General features: G+C 42.6%; 2 protein-coding genes and 1 long non-coding RNA gene across 5 annotated transcripts; 2 read left to right on the top strand and 1 right to left on the bottom strand.

Annotated features, from left to right (window-relative positions):
* The first annotated feature begins 411 nt into the window (after positions 1-411).
* On the top strand, positions 412-9,665 carry tmed9 (transmembrane p24 trafficking protein 9). The gene is made up of 5 exons (XM_003217586.4): positions 412-675; positions 1,764-1,864; positions 6,796-6,921; positions 7,059-7,205; positions 8,142-9,665. Exons 1-5 carry the CDS (start codon positions 516-518, stop codon positions 8,289-8,291), a joined length of 684 nt encoding a protein of 227 aa, XP_003217634.1. The 5' UTR covers positions 412-515; the 3' UTR covers positions 8,292-9,665.
* Positions 2,483-11,552, bottom strand: LOC134296102 (uncharacterized). The gene is made up of 2 exons (XR_010002672.1): positions 11,421-11,552; positions 2,483-7,367 (listed from the first exon to the last, which is right to left on the bottom strand). It is a non-coding gene; the product is annotated as an uncharacterized LOC134296102 (long non-coding RNA).
* Positions 11,553-11,575: 23 nt separating this feature from the next.
* b4galt7 (beta-1,4-galactosyltransferase 7) lies at positions 11,576-19,501 on the top strand. 3 transcript variants are annotated; one of them, XM_062970161.1, is made up of 6 exons: positions 11,576-11,730; positions 15,721-15,771; positions 16,537-16,762; positions 17,052-17,135; positions 17,716-17,820; positions 18,613-19,501. In XM_062970161.1, the coding sequence occupies exons 1-6, from the start codon at positions 11,678-11,680 to the stop codon at positions 18,766-18,768; spliced, it is 675 nt and encodes a 224-aa protein (XP_062826231.1). In that variant the 5' UTR covers positions 11,576-11,677; the 3' UTR covers positions 18,769-19,501. The 3 variants fall into 3 exon arrangements, with proteins under 3 accessions (XP_062826231.1, XP_003217635.2, XP_008103190.2); XM_003217587.4 differs by having other exon boundaries at positions 15,421-15,771; XM_008104983.3 differs by having other exon boundaries at positions 11,613-11,730; positions 15,470-15,771.
* The last annotated feature ends 481 nt before the right edge of the window (positions 19,502-19,982 follow it).

The following is a 19,982-nucleotide window of genomic DNA, read 5'->3' as shown; positions in this document are numbered from 1 at the left end:
GCAGGAAGCAGCCAAGCCTTGAAGCTGCAAAGCTTTTCTATGCTAATTAAGGTGATCAATTGCAACATTCACACTTGCCTCCAACTAACAAGAGTTCTTTCTCCCACCCTGGACATTCCACCCACTTGACTAGTTTCCAACAGGCCTCACAGTCTTTGAGGATGCGTGCCATGGATGTAGGTGAAACGTCAGCCCGAAAAACTCATAGCTACCCAGTAAAGTCAGTGCGTGTGAATTCTGGGAGTTGAAGTCAGAACGTGCCTGTAGGACCAAAGGAGAGGGAACTACGGAGGCCACGCCCCCTGCTCCTCGTAGCCAATAGCATAGCGCCGGCTCCCTGCTCGCAGGGGAAAGGGCGGGATCTTCTTTGCGGCCCAACGACCAGGCTCCACTTCCTCCCGAAGCCTGGCTGGGAGTTGGAAGCGGCCTCCTCTTCCGGCGCTACTTCCGCCGCGCCGCGCTGCTGAGACCAGGGCCAGCGGGAGCGATTACGTGGCCTGAGAGCGCGCGGCGCGATGGCGGCTCCCGGGTGTCGCGGGCGGGCGGTCTGGAAAGAAGTGCTGCTGCTGCTGGTGGCCGGGCTGGTCTCCCCCGGAGGGACGCTGTACTTCCACTTGGGCGAGACTGAGCGCAAGTGCTTCATCGAGGAGATCCCCGACGAGACCATGGTCATCGGTGAGGAGCCGGGGTCAGGCGGATTCGCCTCCAGGAGCCGGATTCAGGCGGGAAGGGGTGGGCTTCTGGAGGACAGGCAGGCACAACATTCGGAAACTATATTCAAATCGCAATTAGAAAATCAAAAATTTTGGGGGCGGGCCTCGGAAAGCGTTGATTGACTCCGAAAATCTGGAATATAGATATTTTAAATAGCTAGAAATAGCTACACCTAGAAAATTTTAACAAATTTCAGAATTTGAGGTTAGGGCCAGGAGACAGCGTTGATTGACTTAAGGAGTCTTAAATATAGATCAGGCATGGCCAACTTGGGCCTTCCCTCCAGAGGTTTTGGACTCCAACTCCCACCATTCCTCACAGCCTCAGGCCCCTTCCTTTTCCCCCTCGGCCGCTTAGGCGTCTCCTCCTCCTCCTCCTCGCTTAAGCGGTTGAGGGGGAAAAGGAAGGGGCCTGAGGCTGTGAGGAATGTTGGGAGTTGGAGCCCAAAATACCTGGAGGGAAGGCCCAAGTTGGCCCATGCCTGGGATAGGCCCTTGGGAGGAGGCTGATATGTCCAAGGGAATATATTCATTTGTTTATTCTGTTTTGTCATAAATAAACGAATACAGTATCCACAGGTTCAACCAGCCACGGCTTTAAACTCCCTAGAACAGATCTTGATTTTTGTCATCTTATATAAAGCAGTGGTTCTCAACCAGTAGGTCCCCAAATGTTTTGGGGTTCAACTCCCAGAAATCCTAACATCAGGGATTTCTGGTAGTTGAAGTCCAAAACACCTGGGGAACTCACAGGTTGCAAAATACTGATATAAGGGATGCCATTTTACTAGGCCACTGTATATAGTTGGGCCTTGATCATCATCAGTCTTGGATACAAACTCCCAACAGATTTCCGAAGGACCCACGGGACATTAAATTGAATAAATGGAATATGGAGGCTAAAGGAGAATGGGCATTAAAGCTGAGGTGCTGTACAAAAGAAAGAAGAAAGTACAATTGTACAAGGTGTGACTAGTTGTGCGCTTAAGAACGTGTGTCATTGGCTGTTGGGTGACCCCCCCCCCCCCTCTGCTCCTTTCTGCATCGCAGGGAACTACCGGACACAGCTGTTTGACAAGCAGCGGGAAGAGTACCTTCCTGCCACTCCTGGTCTGGGCATGTTTGTGGAAGTGAAAGACCCCGATGAAAAGGTATGGAGGGCTGCTGCCGGCGGTTTGTTGTGCTTGTTTGTGTCTCAATCCAAGGGAGGCTAATCCAACCTCACATAGACAGGTTGAGTGTCCCCTAGCCGAACACCAAAGTGTTCAGTATCTCAGTTTTTCTAGGATTTTGAACCACAAAATTCATTTATGTTTCATATGCATCTTACACACCTATCCTAAAGGTAATTTAATATGAAATATTTTGAATAATTTTGTACATGAAACAAAGTTTGAACCATCAGAAAGCCATGGTGTCACTATCACATGGCTATTTTTGAATTTTGGATCTCATAATTCCAGAAAGAGATATTCAACCTATATATATAGTAAAACCAGAAAGCCTCTTCTCTTTAAATGCACACACAAGCAGGTCAAGTACATGATCTGGAAAAATTACTTTTCAAGATGTCCTGACAGATAGTTGAGGGATATCTAGTAAGTTAGCAAGGAGTTCCGATTCCTAGGACCCATACACATTACATGATTGTAATACTTTGATTCCACTTTAATTATCATGGTTTGGCCCTTTGGATTCTTGAGACTGGCAGTTTAGGAAGGTGCATCATAGAATTCTCAGCCAGTGACTGAACTACAAACCCAAGGATGTAGCCATGGTGTTTATTTATTTATTTATTGTGACAGAAGGGAATTGAGAATACAGTTATCTATATATATAAAAGAGTGATGGCATCACGGCAATTCACAAAACAACAAAAGTACAGGCCCCCCAACCTCAAAATTTGACAACACAACCCACCATCCACGCCTCAATGTTGATACAACAAAAAGAAAAGAAAAATAAAGTCCTAATTAGAGGGAGAGCAATATTTTTTTTATCCAATTGCTGCCAGTTTAGAGGGCTAATCTCGGCCCACTTGGTTGCCTAGCAACCAAGGGACAGCCAGGTTTCAGTTAGGGGACAGGGAGATTTAGGCCTCACTTAGACTTCTTCCACAGATTATCTAATTTGCACTGGATTATATGGCAGTGTAGACTCAAGGCCCTTCAACACAGCTATATAACCCATTTATAATCTTATATTATCTGCTTTGCACTGGATTATCTTGACTCCACACTGCCATATAATCCACTTCAGGGGCATTTTATACAGCTGTGAAGAAGGGGCCTCATATAATCCAGTTCTAAGCAGATAATTTAAGATTATCAATATACAGTAGAGTCTCACTTATCCAACGTAAACAGGCCGGCAGGATAAGTGAATATGTTGGATAATAAGAAGGGATTCAGGAAAAGCCAATTAAACATCAAATTAGGTAATCGTTATACAAATTAAGCACCAAAACATCATATTATACAACAAATTTGACAGAAAAAGTAGTTCCATGCGCAGTAATGCTATGTAGTATTTACAGTAGAATCTCACTTATCCAACACTCGCTTATCCAAAGATTATCCAACACATTTTTGTAGTCAATGCTTTCAATATATCGTGATATTTTGGTGCTAAATTCATAAATACAGTAATTACTATATAGCATTACTGTGTACTGAACTACTTTTTCTGACAAATTTGTTGTCTAACATGATGTTTTGGTGCTTAATTTGTAAAATCATAACTTAATTTGATGTTTAATAGGGTTATCCTTAATTCCTCATTATCCAACATATTCGCTTATCCAACGTTCTGCCGGCCTGTTTATGTTGGATAAGTGAGACTCTACTGTATTTACAAATTTACCACTAAAATATCACAATGAATTTAAAACACTGACTACAAAAACATTGATTATGAAAAGGCAGACTGCGTTGGATAATCCAGAACATTGTATAAGCGAATGTTGGATAAGTGAGATTCTTCTTTAATATGAAATAATTACTGGGATAGAATAATGCAGAACAATATAATCTCTAAAACCAGGACAGTAAATAAACAGGGGAATTCCACACAGGAAACAATCAGAGCCAGCTAACACCTCCCAACAAAGTATTTCCATCATCAAAGTCTGGCAAATCCTGTTTTCTCAGGGCCACAGACAGTACAAGCACATAAAATATCGCAAACACCACCACTCTGAAAACAAGGGAATTCCAGACAGGAAACAATCAGGGCCAGCTAACACCTCCCAACAAAAAATTCACTCAGGGAGGAAACAGCCAGGCTTTAAAGCTGCAAGGCCATTACATCCTAATCATTTTTCCTAATTGCAGCATTCATACTTGCCTCCAACAAACAAAAAAACCCAATCAGAAATATTGTATATTCACAACCTTTAGGAAATAATATCCCCTGATGGCGCAGCGTGTTAAAGCGCTGAGCTGTTGAACTTCTGGACCAAAAGGCTGCAGGTTTGAATTGGGGGAGCGGAGAGAGCCCCCACTCTTAGCCCCAGCTTCTGCCAACCCAGAAGTTCGAAAACATGCAAATGTGAGTGCATCAATAGGTACTGCTCCGGCGGAAAGGTAACGCCGCTCCATGTAGTCATCCCACATGACCTTGGAGGAGTCTACGGACAACGCCGGCTCTTTGGCTTAGAAATGGAGATGAGCACCAACCTCCAGAGTCAGACACGACTGGACTTAATGTCTGGGGAAAACCTTTACCCTTGACCTTAACTACCACCAATTCCTCAATACTTTATTTCCCATACTACCAGACTTCGCCACAGCAACGCGTGGCCGGGCACAGCTAGTAATGTATAGAAAACTACAAACAAAGTTAAAACTAGGCGTTATACTAAATTTCCTTTGACCAGAAGCTGGCCACTTAGACTGCCTCTGGTGTCACTGTAAGAAGATCCTCCATTGTGCATGTGGCAGGGCTCAGGCTGCATTGTAGTAAGTAAATGACTTGCAGTAGCCATGGTGGTTGAAGTGGCATAAAAATGCTGTAATTACCTAGTGTGAACGGGTCCACAGTTGTTTAATAGCGACCACAAAATACTTCCATTTCTTTTTGTAACTTTAAGAGAAGCAAGTTTCATTCAGTGTTCAAAATTAATTCTGGGGACTCAAAATTCTTCTCTCTTGCGCTAGGGCAATAGCACTGGTTACCCTTCATTTTCTATTTTGTAGAAATAGGGCCAATATACTGTGCTCATTACAAAAGATACTTCCAGAATAGTTTCTTGGATAACAATTAAGCACTATTTTGAGATACAGAATGTTTTACCTTAAGGTGGTAATCTGCATTTTGTTCCAAAAGCCTTTTCTGTGGAGCTTTGCCTGCCACATTGTCAAGCAATGCCAAGAATGAGGATACATGCTGCCTTTTTTTGTCCAAACTACCATCTTTATTTCCAAAAACTAATTAAAGAATATGAATCTTAAAAGAAAATAAATAAACATGTAGTAATTGTATATTGTCATTTTTCCGTGATGTGCAACTACACTGCACAATTGATACTACAGTACAACCCCTGTATTCGCAGGTGATATGTCCTTGGAATTCCTGTGGAGACAGGAAACCATGCATAATTGTGAAACCTGTTGAAATGGACCACTTGTGCTGGACATTCTTGTAGAGCAGTGGTTCTCAACCTGTGAGTCCTCAGCCAGTTTACTTACTAGCTATTAGAATTTCTGGGAGTTGAAGGCCAAAACATCTGGGGACCCACAGGTTGAGAACCACTGCTGTAGAGGCTCACAGGGATACATTACTGTGGTAAGCTCTGGCAGATGCATACTATAGAATTCCCTAAAATTTCATAGAGAGGACATATTTTGTTGGATGTAAGTAGGTAAAACTGGGGATACCAGTCCTAAGGGTATGGGGATCGTTCTGTTTGAATTGCTACTTGATCATGTAAACCCACTGGGTTACCTTATGTAAGTCATACACCCTCAGCCTTAGAGGAAGGCAACAGATTTTTACCAAGAAAACCTCATAATAGGATTGTCATGTCAAAACAACTTGAAAGCACACAACAACAAGGTATCTAGTACTATCTAGTACACTTCCTCCAAGTTTACAGTATTTAGAGCTTATCTGTCCGAACGTGTCTCCCGCTGTGACCCACCTCGAAGCTTAAGATCATCAGATGAGGCCCTGCTCACGGTCCCGTCAGCCTCACAGGAGCGGCTGGCGGGGACGAGAGACAGGGCTTTTTCAGTAGTGACTCCCCGCCTATGGAACGCCCTCCCTCCTATCCTTCCATAGGAAGGTTAAAACTTGGTTGTGGGGCCAGGCTTTCAAATAAGAATCAGCAGCACAAATTATTATTATGTACGCCAGAACTCAATTGACAGACCCAGTCTTTTGAACTTGAACACACCCATTTGTATTTTAGAAGGTTTTTATGAATGTTGATGTAAGCTAATAATTTTTAATCTGATTTATAGTGTATTGTACAATTTTTATATGTGTGTTTATTGTAAGCCACCCTGAGTCCCCTCTCGGGTGAGAAGGGCGGGATATAAATGTTGTAAGTAATAAATAAATAAATAAATAAATAAATAAAGCTCTGTGGCAGATAATTCTTCAGTCCATCACCAGACAGAATTTTCTAGAATTGAGCTGTGGCACTTAAAGTGGCATCCATATTCCATAATTATTTATAATTCCATAGTCATTTATAGTGGATACATGCTATGTATCTTGGTAAGGATAAGAGCTTTTGGTCACAACAGCACACATAATTTTCAGCCATAAATATTTTGATCTGAACATGCTCTTTCACAGCTGCTTCCACCTCTTATATTAGTTTTATGACATAATGGGAAATTGTAGTTCTTGGGCTGGTAATGATGGAATGTTGATTGGCTACACCACTATCTTCAGAATACACCTCACCCCATGAAAAATTAATGTGTAATGCATGAGAAGGAATGGCAGATGAATTCAGCGGCGAATTCTCAATTTATATGAACTGTGACTACATAAGATAGGTATTCCAGCATAAACATGGTTGTATAGAACTGACTTTTCTCACGAGTTGCTCTCAAATCTCTGTCATTTGTAGGTGGTATTGTCTCGGCAGTATGGCTCAGAGGGCAGGTTCACCTTTACGTCACACACACCTGGAGAACATCAGATCTGCCTGCATTCCAACTCTACAAAGTTTTCCCTTTTTGCAGGAGGCATGCTGGTAAGTATATCCATGGGAGAGTGGATGGGAGGGCTTGGTCTCAGACTCACTTGTCAAGCCAGCTGGTGAACCAGCTTCCTTTGGTAGATATGAAAAGGCCAGAGATTGTAACACTTTTGTTTCTGATTTCTTTGTAGAGAGTCCATCTTGATATCCAGGTTGGGGAACATGCCAATGACTATGCTGAGATTGCAGCCAAAGACAAGCTGAGTGAGCTGCAGTTGCGTGTGCGCCAGCTTCTGGAGCAGATTGAACAGATCCAGAAAGAGCAGAACTACCAGCGGGTAAGAAAGAGAAAACTGAGCCCAGTGGCAGAGCATCTAGCTTGCCTGCAGGTGACATTAGGCCCATCCTTTGGTGTCTCCACTTGAAAAGGCCAGGCGACAGATGATATTTATTTAGCTTCGTTTTTATCCCACCTTTCTCCTGATATAAAGACTCGGCAGCTAACAGTAAATATGAAACAATGCTTATTAAAACAATATAAATACATTAAAATATAAATATCAATTTTAAAACAATTAAACGAGGATATCAAAACCATTAAGCATAAAAATATTAAAATATATTAAAATGTTAAACCCACCATGAAATCCCAATCACACGGCCTTTAAAACCCAATCTTTGTCAGTTTATACATGCCTGATGGCTGAGAAATGTGTTTACATGCCTATGAAAGGAAAGCAGGGATGGGTCATCCTGGTCTCTAGCTTGACAGGGCTAGAGATGATCATAGAGTTATATTTGGCTCTTTAAGAGAAATGTGGTACTTCAAATAACCTGGACTCAAGCCATATAGGGCTTTATATGTCACAACCAGCACTTTGAATTGTGTCCAGAAATGAGCTGGCAGTCAATGGAGCTGTCGCAACAGTAGAATTGTGTGCGCTCCCTGTGTCCAGCCCCAGTTAATGGGAAAAGTCTTTCTTTCTGAGACCTTGGTCAGATATTGCCTGTCAGAAAAATACTACACTAGATGTGCAAATTGTCTGACTTAACAAGGTGGCCTATTCTGTTCCCGTAAGATCCCAGATGAGGGAAAAGTCCATGTAACATACTATTATATAATTCATTGAAAACAGCTTTGACTTGTTGGTCCAAATCTGTTTATGGTGAAAAAGGTGACTCGTTGGCTCTTGATTATGAACAGGAAAGAGGAGAGAATCTTAAATGTCTTTGCTTATTGTTTTGTTTTTTTATCTCCCCCCCCCCCTCCCCAGTGGCGAGAGGAGCGCTTCCGGCAAACCAGTGAAAGCACAAACCAACGGGTTCTCTGGTGGTCTATTGTCCAGACTCTCATCCTTGTAGCCATTGGAATTTGGCAGATGAGGCATCTCAAAAGTTTCTTTGAGGCGAAGAAGTTGGTATAAGAAAGGGATGGCCTCTGCAAACGGCCTACATTTCCTGCAGGTGCAGTTTCCAGTACTTGTGATTCTCTGCACTGTTCCCTCAGTCATTCTTTCCACCAGACTGGCTCTTGGCCGCATTCAGGGTCATCTACCTCTCTCTGCCCCTCCTTCTTCCTACTCAGCATCCTGGCCAGCTGTGATTCGAGTGCAGTGTGTTGGCCTCATCAGACATTCCCTCCAGAGAATCCAAACCAGCCTGCCCCTGCTGCCTCCGATCATCCCTAACAATGTACTTGGAACATGCAGGGCTGGGAGCTGTCTGTTCAGCCCTTTTTCCTCCTTGAGTCTTCTTTGTTGAAATCAGACTCTTCTCTGAAGGGCACTCAGGACACTTTCTCTAACCCAGTATGACAAATGTCAAAGCCAAGGAACTTCTGCCGGTTATGTGCCCTGCTGTGTAGTTCCAGCCTGTTAATGTTACCAATATATTGCTTAGGAGGCAAGTGGTGAATAAAAAAATTGGGAGGCTGTGCCTACTACTCTTCTTGTATATTCATAATGTGAATATCAATATAGAATGATTTGGGGATGCTCTGCTGTGGAATTAGAGGAGCAATACTGGGGACTATTTCTAAGTGACTTTGAGAGTGTGTGTGTGTGTGTGTTGTTGAGGGGCAGGTAAATTGAGAATTGCTCAGCCACTAATCGGGGATAGGTAAGTACTGAGATTTGTATGGCTTTCCACTTATCTTCTTCATGTAGCTTTTTAGAATTAAATTAGATTTTCCTTTATATGGCAGCTATTCTGGCAAATCAGCAATTCCATTTTGTTTTTTAAATGAGTTTATAAGCAGTTGCAAATTTGGTTCTGCAATGCTGCTGCTCTTATAGCAAAAATATATGACATAATACTATTTCCTGCCGCTTCACGAACCTTACCTTATTTGGAAGTAAGCCCCACCAATGAAAGATAATATACTATGAAAACATCCCAATTTGTGGTTTCCACCATCTAAATTTATAGTTGTTGTTTGAGTGGGGAAGGATAGAAAAGTTTGGCTCACTTCAGGCAACAATATTGAGCCATTAAGCCATTTTTACTGGCCAAAGAATGAGCCGTCTGGTCCTATCTTCCTCCTTCACTTCAGCACACAGCTTGTATACTTATGTATTGGATTGTTCCAGTTTAGATCTTGACAAGCTGTGCTGATGAGTTCTAGTTTTCTATTTGAAAGTCATGGGAAATGAGTTCAGCAAGTCAGAATATAAGCACCAAATCTATGTGTGCATAGGGATGGTACTAGGAATCGAGTATGGTGGCTCATTCCCAAACAGTTAATGCATTTGAACCCGGCTTTTGTTTGTTGAGGATTGAATTAAAGGGTCTATTCCTAATTTCCATTGTCTTTTTCATACATATATAAATCTTGTTTATATTAATGCTAAATAAGATTGTGGGGGGCGGTTGTGTGCTGCAGTCCCATGTTTTCTGTCTAATTCTAGAGAAAGACTCACTGAAGTTACAGCATTTCCATGCTTACCCTGTCATGATACCACTGCTTGTGTCTTCTTTTTTTGTACAACAGATCTGAAACATCTCTGGAGTTTTTCTCCAAGAAGGTTAAAAAAATGATTGTATATCCACTTCCTTATATATGAAGGAAAACTTTGTTTTAGCAGAATACAGAATTATTTATTGATTGCAGTGGAAATCTGCAACTGAAATGGCACCAGCCATCAATTTCTAAAAGGACTCTGAAGACTCACTTCTGTAATGAGTGAACTTTGTAACTGGATTAACAAAATTAAGTAGTGGGATAGTACTGCTGAGATAGTTGGGGATGGCCCAATATGCCTAATACAAGATTGGAAACAATGAGATTGGAAATCTAATGGCCAGAATTTCATTCATGATAACTCCTTGAGGGCAGAGTAATGAAATGACTTTGTTGATCAAATTACAGAGTATTCATCTAGTACATTAAACTTCCTCAACTTGTCTAGAACAATACCTTTGAGTGTATGATATGATTTTTGAAGACAATGTGTTTCCTACATACTGCCCTCAAAGGGGATCTTTTTAAACAAGTTCTGATGAATAATCTGAACTAGATGAATAAATGCCGCTTAGTAGAATGGGAGATAAGGCGTGTGGCGTGTTAAACTTTGCAAATACCAGGTGTTTGGGCTGGTGCTGAATATTACTGCTGCTGGGACCATCTATGGCTGAAAGCTTAATAAGTTTAAAAGTGATAAGTTTAAAAAGTAGGATTCAAAGCTTAAGTGGTAGAATAAAACGTCATGGGCGACAGGACAGATTTAATGCATGGAACATGTTTGGTTTATTTTTTGAGCTGGTTTTAGTTGTGGTTGCTACTGTTACTGCAAAATGAGAGAAATGATTAAAGATGGGCATTCCCCCCTAACAATGAGTACTAGTTTTCATTAAGTCAAAACCAACTTAATTGGGGGACACACACATAAGATCCTCAACTTTCAACAGTAGTGCAAAAAGGCCCATATTGCTGTATCCAAACGGCTGTATTATTTCTTGAGTTAATGCATTCAAGAATTTACATGACTTGTGTTGTTGAAGGCTTTCAGGGCTGGAAATGCTGGATTGTTGTGAGGCTGTGTGGCCATGTGGGTGAAAGTTCTGGAGAGAATACTTCTGGAACATAGCCATACAGCCCGGAAAACTCACAGCAACCCAATTTGCTTGACTGATTTTTTTTAAAAAATGCGCTGCCCAGACTTAGGGTTGCTTCTCCACTGGAGAATGAATGTGGTTTGACATTGCTTCAGTTTGTTGGTTCATGCTATGGAATCATGGGAGCTGTAGTTTTGCAAGGTACTGTTGAGCCATCTCTAGCCAAAAGTGCTGGTGCCTCAACAAACTACAAACTCAAGGATTCCATAACGTGGAGCCATGGAATACAAGTGGTATTCGATCAGGCCTGCTCAAATTTGGGCCGTCCAGGAGTTTTGGACTTCAACTCCCACCGTTCCTAACAGCCTCAGGCCCTTTCCTTTTCCCCCTCAGCCATGCCTGAGGGAAAAAGAAGGGGCCTGGGGCTGTTAAGAATGATGGGAGTTGAAGTCCAAAACACATGGAGGGCCCAAGCTTGCCCATGCCCGGTGTAGACATACCCTTAGTCGACTTCTTTTGAGTTTCACCCCGCCTAGATTGGAATGCAGTACGTTACAGCCTTTCAACACGGTCTTGAAGCTCTCCGTGCCGCCCTTCTTTCCTTCCTGCGGCCCCTCCGCCTGCCTTCGCCCGGGAACAAGAGTTGGGCGGAACACTTTGCGAGGCGCGCGTTTCTGGGGGGAGCGCTGAGGTGGCGGACCTGGTGTGCCTTCGCCAGCGTGTCTCGGGCGGGGAGCCCTGCCGGCCAAGCGGCGGGATGTTTCCCTCGCGGCGCAAACCAGCCATGTATCGGCGCTCGGGCGGAGGGGGGTAAGTCTTGGCGGGCAAGGGACCGATCGAGAGGGAAATGAGAAAGACAGGGCTTCGGGGAGGGACGGAGAGAGAGGAGAAACGCTGGGGCGACCCTCTGGGTGGAAGAAGCAAGGCTCCGCCGCGGGTTGTTTTCAAAGCCACGCTCCGAAGTGCCTGCAGCCCTCAGTCCTTCCTTGTCTCTCCTGCAGCCAGGAAACAGACTCTGAGATGCGGTTCCCATACAGGGAAGAACAGGATGCTCGGCTCTCAACGGTTGGGAAACATTTCCCTCCGTGTTGTCGAAGGCTTTCATGACCGGGTTGCTGTGAGTTTTCCGGGCAGTATGGCCATGTTCCAGAAGCATTCTCTACTCAGGTTTCGCCCACATCTATGGCAGGCATCCTCAGAGGTTGTAAGGTCTGTTGGAAACTAGGCTAGTAGGGTTTATATATCTGTGGAAGGCCCAGAGTGGGAGAATAACTTTATTTTTTTACCTCGCCTCCATCTCCCCGAAGGGACTCGAGGCGGCTTACATATGGCACAAGGTGCCTAAAACAACACATAAAATAAACAGACAGCATTGAATAGCCTTACAGCTTCAAAGCTCACCTGCTTCCTGCCTGGGGGAATCCTTTGTTGGGATTGGTCCTGACTGATTCTGTAAACTGTGTGGTCAACAATTTGGCCACACAGTTTACAGAAATTCTATACACATGGATAGATATCTACATAAGAACTCCAACCATCACCCAAGTAAAAAAAAAAAAAAAAGGAACACAATTAAAGCCCTGACATACTGTGCAGAAGGAATCTGCGAACCCCACTTCTTCCAAGGTGAACTAAACCATTTAAACTGGGCTCTACAAGTCAATGGGTACTCCAAATCAGAAGAGCTGCAAGGCCAAGAACAAGCCACGAGAGTAAAGACAAAGAGGAAAAGTGTTCTTACCATACATCTAGGAAACTTCTGACCGCATAGGAAAGCTGATGAAGAAACACAACCTACAAACTATCTACAGACTCATTAAGAAAATCCAACGAATGCTGTGTTCAGCAAAGGACAAGAGGGATCCTCTCACCTCTGCAGGAGTCTGCCGTATACCATGCAGCTGTGGACAAGTCTACATAGGGACCATCAAATGCAGCACTGCCCTAACACGAATCAAGGAACATGAAAGGCACTGCAGACTAATCCAAAAAGAGAAGTCAGCCATAGCAGAGCACTTGATGAACCAACCTGGACACAGCATATTATTGGAGAACACAGAAATGCTGGACCACTCTAACAGCTATCATGTCAGAATTCACAGAGAAGCCATTGAAATCCATAAACGTGGGCAATTTCAACAGAAAGGAGGAAACCATGAAAATGAACAAAATCTGGCTACCAGCATTAAAAACACTCTACAATCAGGACAGTAAATAAAGAACAACATTAAAAAAACAAGGGAATTCCAGACAAGGAACAATCAGGGCCAGTTAACACCTCAACAAAGGATTCTCCCTGGCAGGAAGCAGCCAAGCTTTGAAGCTACAAGGCTATTCAATGCGAATCACTATATTCACACCTGCCTCAAGCAGACAAGAGTTTTTTCTCCCACCCTGGACATTCCACAGATATATAACGCCACTTGCTTAGTTTCCAACAAACTTCACAACCTCTGAGGATGCCTGCCATTGATGTGGGTGAAACGTCAGGAGATAATACTTCTGAAACATAGCCATACAACCCGGAAAACTCACAGCAACCAAAACTTTCCTCCCTTCTACTGGGTGTGGCGAGGGCATCCCTTTCCTTTTCCTTGGGGTCTCCCAGATTGTGCTCTTTCGGGTGTTTAGGACTTCAGCTCCCTTCATCCACAATCATTGAAGGCCAAGGCCACTGAGACTTCTGGGAGTTGAAATCCAAAATACCTGTAACACTAGAGTTTGGGGGATTATTGCCTGAAGGTGCATCTAGATCAGGTAAGGGCAAACTTTAGGCTATTATGAATTGTGTGAGTTAAATTCCAAAACACCTGGAGGGCCAAAGTTTACCCATGCCTGATCTGGAATGCATGCAGTCTGACACACCGCTTGATCTGCCATGGCAGATAAAATGATATCAAACTGCATTAATTCTACAGTATAGATCAGTCATGGGTGAACTTCGGCCCTCCGGGTGTTTTGGACATCAACTCTCACAATTCCTAACAGCCAGTGGGAGTTGAAGTCCAAAACACCTGGAGGGCCGAAGTTTGCCCATGCGTGGTATAGATGCACCCTTATAGTGGAATGCTGGGAGTGAATAGAAAGCACAGTGAGCCCTAGGCTTACCAGAATGGAACCTGGAGTGGGTGCCAGTACCTTGGATGGCCATGTAGGAGAGAAGGATTTCGGGTGCAGCTTTTCAATCAGCAAACCTTAATTTGTAACAGATGGCCAGAGATATTTCACCCCTACTAAAGGGGAATTTGAATTACTTGCTTTGATAATCGGGATTATATGGCAGTGTAGATCCAGCCTCAGTCAATGGAAAATGCCTATTATTTCCAAGCAATTTAACTATCTGCCTCATATTTGAGCTTGGGGGGAGGGGATGCAGTTTCTAGGTGAAAGGATATAACTTTGAGGCAGATCAAATCATTCTATGTAAATAGTTCATTTCAGAATATGTGAGAATAAGATTATGTACTTGACAGGCTAACAGTCAACCCTGTGTCAGAGCAAATCCCACTTTTAATTGGACATACTTTCAAGTAAGCATGCATAGAGTTGCAGAGAGTCATCCTTCAGTTGCTAGATAACTTAAGCCACCATCTTTCTGCTTCATCTGCATTATGAGCTACCATGCAGTGTATAATAATAATAATAATAATAATAAATAATAATAATAATAATAAATTTTATTTTTTGCCCGCCTGTGCTCACAGCTAGAGGCTGGTTATAACATTATGAAACACACATTCACCTAAAACATTCTTTAAAATAAACATATTAAAACATATTCCCAGAAGAGACATATTAAAATACACAAAACAGAGATTAAACAAAAGATGCAGGTTTAAAATTCGTCATTAAAACTGTCTGGGTAGGCCTGCCAAAAGAGATGGGTCTTCACTTGTATTTTAAATTGCGACAGCTGATTTAGCTGTCAAAGCTTTTTATAAAGGTTCTGAAAATAGCATGTTAAATACTTTGAGGACTCATATCAGGGAGGAATGGTTGGTCTTTCAAATGTTATGAACTTCAGTTTCCCCATTTGTCCATCCACAGGACTGGCAGTGATATGGGATTTATGGAAATGTAAGCCAAAATATCAAGAGCACCAAGGGCATTTCATTCTCCTATAAATATAGCATGGCAGCATCTTCCAATGGCTGCCCAGTCCTTCCCTACTTTATTTTTCCAATGTAACAGTAGTGGTATGCTGAGCTTTTTCTGGAGGCATGTGCAGAATGCATTTTCAACTGGAGTAGCAATCTCTATGAAAGCAGACCATCCTGAAATCTGTGGCTGGATCTACACGGCTTTATATTCCAGGATCTGATCCTAGATTATTTGCTTTGAACTGGACTATATGAGTCTACGCTGCAAGATAACCTGGAATAAGCAGATAATCTGGGATCCGATCCTGGGATATAGGCAGTGTAGATCCAGCCTGTTTTGTCTTTTGTTACTCTATCATCTCTCATTGTATTGTATTGCCTTCTTCTGGTTTTGCTATAGGTTCTGGCGGCTTCTGAGCATCCTACCCCGAAAATGCTCTCTCTTTCAGCTCTTCTTTGTGGTTCTTTTGCTGGGTTTTCTCTCCCTGCTGTGGCTGCAGCTTAGCTGCTCAGGAGACATGATGAGAGGTCAAAGAGTGGAGGCCACAGTGCAGCAGAAACTCTGCACATTTGACCTTCTACCTCAGCTTCCCGATGACCCATCATGGGGGCCACATCGCCTAGCAGTGTTGGTGCCGTTCAGGGAGCGCTTTGAGGAGCTGCTGACTTTTGTGCCTCACATGCATCGTTTTCTCAATAGGAAGAAAATTCGGCATCATATCTTCATAATTAACCAGGTGGATCATTACAGGTACTGTGAGGTATGGGTTATTTCAAACCCCATGTTATTTTTTTGTCTGTATTCTGACCTATTCTCTGTCTTAGATATTGTACTTTCCCTTCTCGGGCTTTGTGTATAGCTTCAGTATAGAATGAACAGAAATACCAGGCTTCCCTGTTTCTGAAATAGAAGTCTAACCTTTTTGTGCATCTGAGAGATATTCAACCTGGTCATATCTGAAATTCCCTTCTCTGTGAAGTACATGTTGCATAAATTCTAAACATCTCAGATGTTTATTCCTCTGTGCTTTTTCTTCTCTGGTCCCTCGTAATTCCAGAGGGGAAAAAAACCTTTTCAGAAATACACATAAATAAGGTGCATTTTTTTATTTTCTGCCCAACTCTGGTACAAACCCTAAAATAAGTAGTGGAAACACAAAGCCTTCCAGTAGCAGTTTCCACCATTTCTCACCATTGCTTATGCTGGTTGGGGTTGATGGAAGTTGCAATCCAAAATTTTCTGTAGGACATCATGTTTCCTACCTCTACCATTGGATAGAGGTTTGATACAGAGGTAACTAAGGCCCCTTCTACACTACCATATAAAATCCATATTATCTGGTTTGAACTGGATTATATAGTAGTGTTGACTCATATAATCCAGTTCAAAGAAGATAATATGGATTATCTGCTTTGATAATCTGAATTATATGGCAATGTAGAAGGGGCCTAAGATTGCCTGAATAAAACTCCGTAACTCAAGGCTCAACCTAAATACACCTGGTCTCTTGGACAGGTTTAACAGAGCATCTCTGATCAATGTGGGCTTCTTGGAAAGTGGAAATGACACAGACTATATTGCGATGCACGATGTGGACTTGCTACCTCTCAATGAGGAACTGGACTATAGCTTCCCAGCTGCTGGCCCTTTTCATGTAGCATCACCTGAACTGCATCCTCTTTATCACTATAGCACCTATGTAGGTGGTATCTTACTACTCACCAAGCAGCACTTTCGAATGGTAAGTCTAAGTTTTGTTTATTTATAAGATGGGTTCATGAGAGGTGTCCCCCCCCCCCAGAAAGAATAAATCCTTGCTGTTCTTGATACTGTGACAGACTAGTTGGTTAAGACTTTGGAGCTCTTACTCTGTATTTACTTGCTTCAGATACAGAAAATTCCACTTCCTTAATCCTGAAGATGTAAATGTCTTGAGGTAATAGTGCCAGCAGTGCGTCAGCACAGACAGCAGCACTTTTCACAATCTTTGCCTTGTTCTTCAATTAACTACTTATTTATTGTTATTTCAGTGTAATGGAATGTCTAACCGCTTTTGGGGTTGGGGCCGAGAGGATGATGAATTTTATCGCCGTATCAGAGGAGTTGGACTTCAGGTGAAGGCTCAGCATGGCTAATTGTGGAATTTGGTGGACTTGGAACTTTCAGTTAAAAGTTTTTTTTTTTTTTTAAAAAGTGTGTGTTATGTATCTCAAAGCAAAGCCCCAAAGGGTTGCCCATTGTTTGTTTTGGGGCTTTAAAAAAATTAAGAGATGAGCATGACACATGAACGTCTGCTCAAAGTGCCTTTTAAAAAGTAAAAGGAATAAATGGTACCATTACACTTAGAAAATGACAACCTCAATAATATTACCTTACTTAATAATAAAATACTATTACATATCAATTACAGCTAACAATGTCACTTATACTGCATTATTTCCAAGCTCTTAACTCAGGCATCCATTTTGGCAATTCTGTGCATTTTACTGAACTGGATGGCCCTTGTGGTCTCATTCATATGATTGTATGAATCTACTTCCAGTCTCTGATGCTGGCCACAAACTTTTTCCTACATTTTCCAGAAATAGGTGTGACTTAGGCAATCTTCTCCTTTGTTTTGTGATTTTTCAGAAATATTTTTTTACTTCTGAGGAGTGACTTATGCAAGCCATGTCTTTTTTGTTAATCTTTCAGCTTTTCCGGCCCTTGGGAATTACAAGTGGATATAAGACATTCCAACATTTGCATGATCCAGCTTGGCGTAAGAGAGACCAGAAGCGTATTGCTTCCCAGAAGCAGGTAGGAGTTTCTTGTATGGGAAGTGCATGAAAGATGTATGTGTATTTTGCAACTTGGAGATGTTGCTTTACCTGTTTAGGGCTGACCCCATGGCACAGTTGAGCCCCATATTACTCCTTAGATCCTCTTGCTTTGACTTAACTTTGCAACTGAAGCAGAGAAAGGGCAGAATTTTTTGTCCCTCGGTCTAGGACTGACTATGAGTAATAACAGGCTCTAAAATTGTTTTGTAAATATTTGAATAGTAAATGCTTGGAAGTCCTTTTCTACCGTTTTTTAAAACATTTGGGGATGAATAGGTGGAAGGGCATGAGCTCTATTGTGAAGAAAAGCCTTCAGAGTAGGTTTTGCTGAAAATAAAATATAAGATGGGATTATCTACTGCATCCTTCTGAGTGCTGCTTGAAAGGTGCTAATAACTACAAATTACTAAATTCACAAAAATGCTCCAAAAACCTGCAATTGTGAATTACATAAGTGAGTTCATGGAAGCTTGCATAATTTACCTTGCCTGCAGCCTCAAAACTGTGATGTGTATGTCTGAATTCCAAAGGCCATAAAATTGTGATGCTATGTAATTTTGTATTCCAGTGCTTAATTAATCTAGATTTCCTTCTATGATGGTAGTCTTAGCCTGTACCCTCTCCTTTATCTTCTCCCTGCTTGCTCCATTCCAGGCATTCTCTGAGCCTTTTCATGTAGACTTCATTCATTCCATTTTCCATGTTCCCATTCATCATTTTTCTACTCTGGATCCTTTTACATGGTATGTGGCACTTTGTTTCCATGCAGGAACAGTTCAAGGTGGACCGTACTGGAGGCCTGACTAACCTTGAATACAGAGTGGAGTCGCGCACTTCCCTGAGTGTGGCAGGCGCTCCCTGCACTGTTCTCAACATTTTCCTACAGTGTGACTCCAGTGAGACTCCGTGGTGTGCATTTGGCTGAACTACTTCCTTCACAGACTGCCTAATATATTGCTGCAGGAGTAGAAGCAAAAGCAAAAGCAGCAGCAGGTCTTCAGCACTGCAGCTGGACTATCTGGAGGCAGACCCTTCTGCAGGAATCAAGAGCACAGCATTGGATGTCTGTGAGACAGATGGTTAAAAGAAGAGGGCTGAGGGTCCACATCCATTGACAGGCACTTGCACAATGCTGCCTGTTTCACTATGAATGTAGAGGCATTGGCAAGATTAAATGGGCTGAGTCTTTGCTCAGCCTGCCTGCCATTCAGAGGAATAGTATCTCAACTACCTGCATCTCAAGAATTGAAGATAATTTAAGAGCCAAGATCATGTCTATCAGCTTTTTCTCACTGCCTACCAAGGCTCCAGTACCCAGATGGTATGGAAGAGCTAGAGTTGTGGACCTGTCTGAGTTTTTTGCCATTCTAGCACGTGCAGGACTCGGTGTCTGGTTAGTTTCTTTGAACTTTGCATTTCATGATAAATATGCATAAGCATCTGCTGCTGTGAAGCCCGTATGTGCCCCCGATTCTTCCTCTGCAGGGAGGGGGGTCTTGCTAAGACAATGAACATCTTGCACTTGGGTCTTTAAGAATATTATCTGGAACCACCTCATCTAAACCCATCGTGATCAAGAATTTTGTTCCTGGGGCTTCTGGAGCTGTAACTGCTGTTGGATCATTGCAATAAAGCCAAGAAAGTGAATGAATGCTGAAGGAATACTGCAGTTGGAATGAATGGCATTGTTGAATTCACTGTCACATGTTGTAGCAATAGCTGTCAATTTGGATGGCTTTAAAAGTGGAACTGCATTGATTTATGGAGGCTCCTGGGGCCATGAGCAGGTAGCAGTCAAGATGATTATATATCACTTTCAGTATCTGAGGCAATATGCCTCTCAATAGCAGCTGCTGGAGATTTTGAGATGGAGGGGCCTATGAACATCTCCTGCAGGCAGCTGTATGAATAGAATGGTAGATTCCCTACATGGGCCTTGGTCTCATCCAGCATGCCTCTTCTGTGCTGCACAGATAAGCACACCAGTACAAGTGGACCCTCTATCCCTGAGGGATTCATTCCAGAACACCCACAAATAAGCAAAATATGGATGCTCAAATCCCTTATATGTAGGGATGAGAAGGGAGCTTGAGCGCACCCCGAAGCCAGCTGTGAAAGTGTGTATGTCAGCCTCCCTTA

Source organism: Anolis carolinensis, chromosome 2, assembly GCF_035594765.1.
Source record: "Anolis carolinensis isolate JA03-04 chromosome 2, rAnoCar3.1.pri, whole genome shotgun sequence".
Lineage (NCBI taxonomy): Eukaryota > Metazoa > Chordata > Lepidosauria > Squamata > Dactyloidae > Anolis > Anolis carolinensis.
Note: the sequence above shows the minus strand (reverse complement) of the source record. Positions and strands in the feature narration are given on the sequence as shown.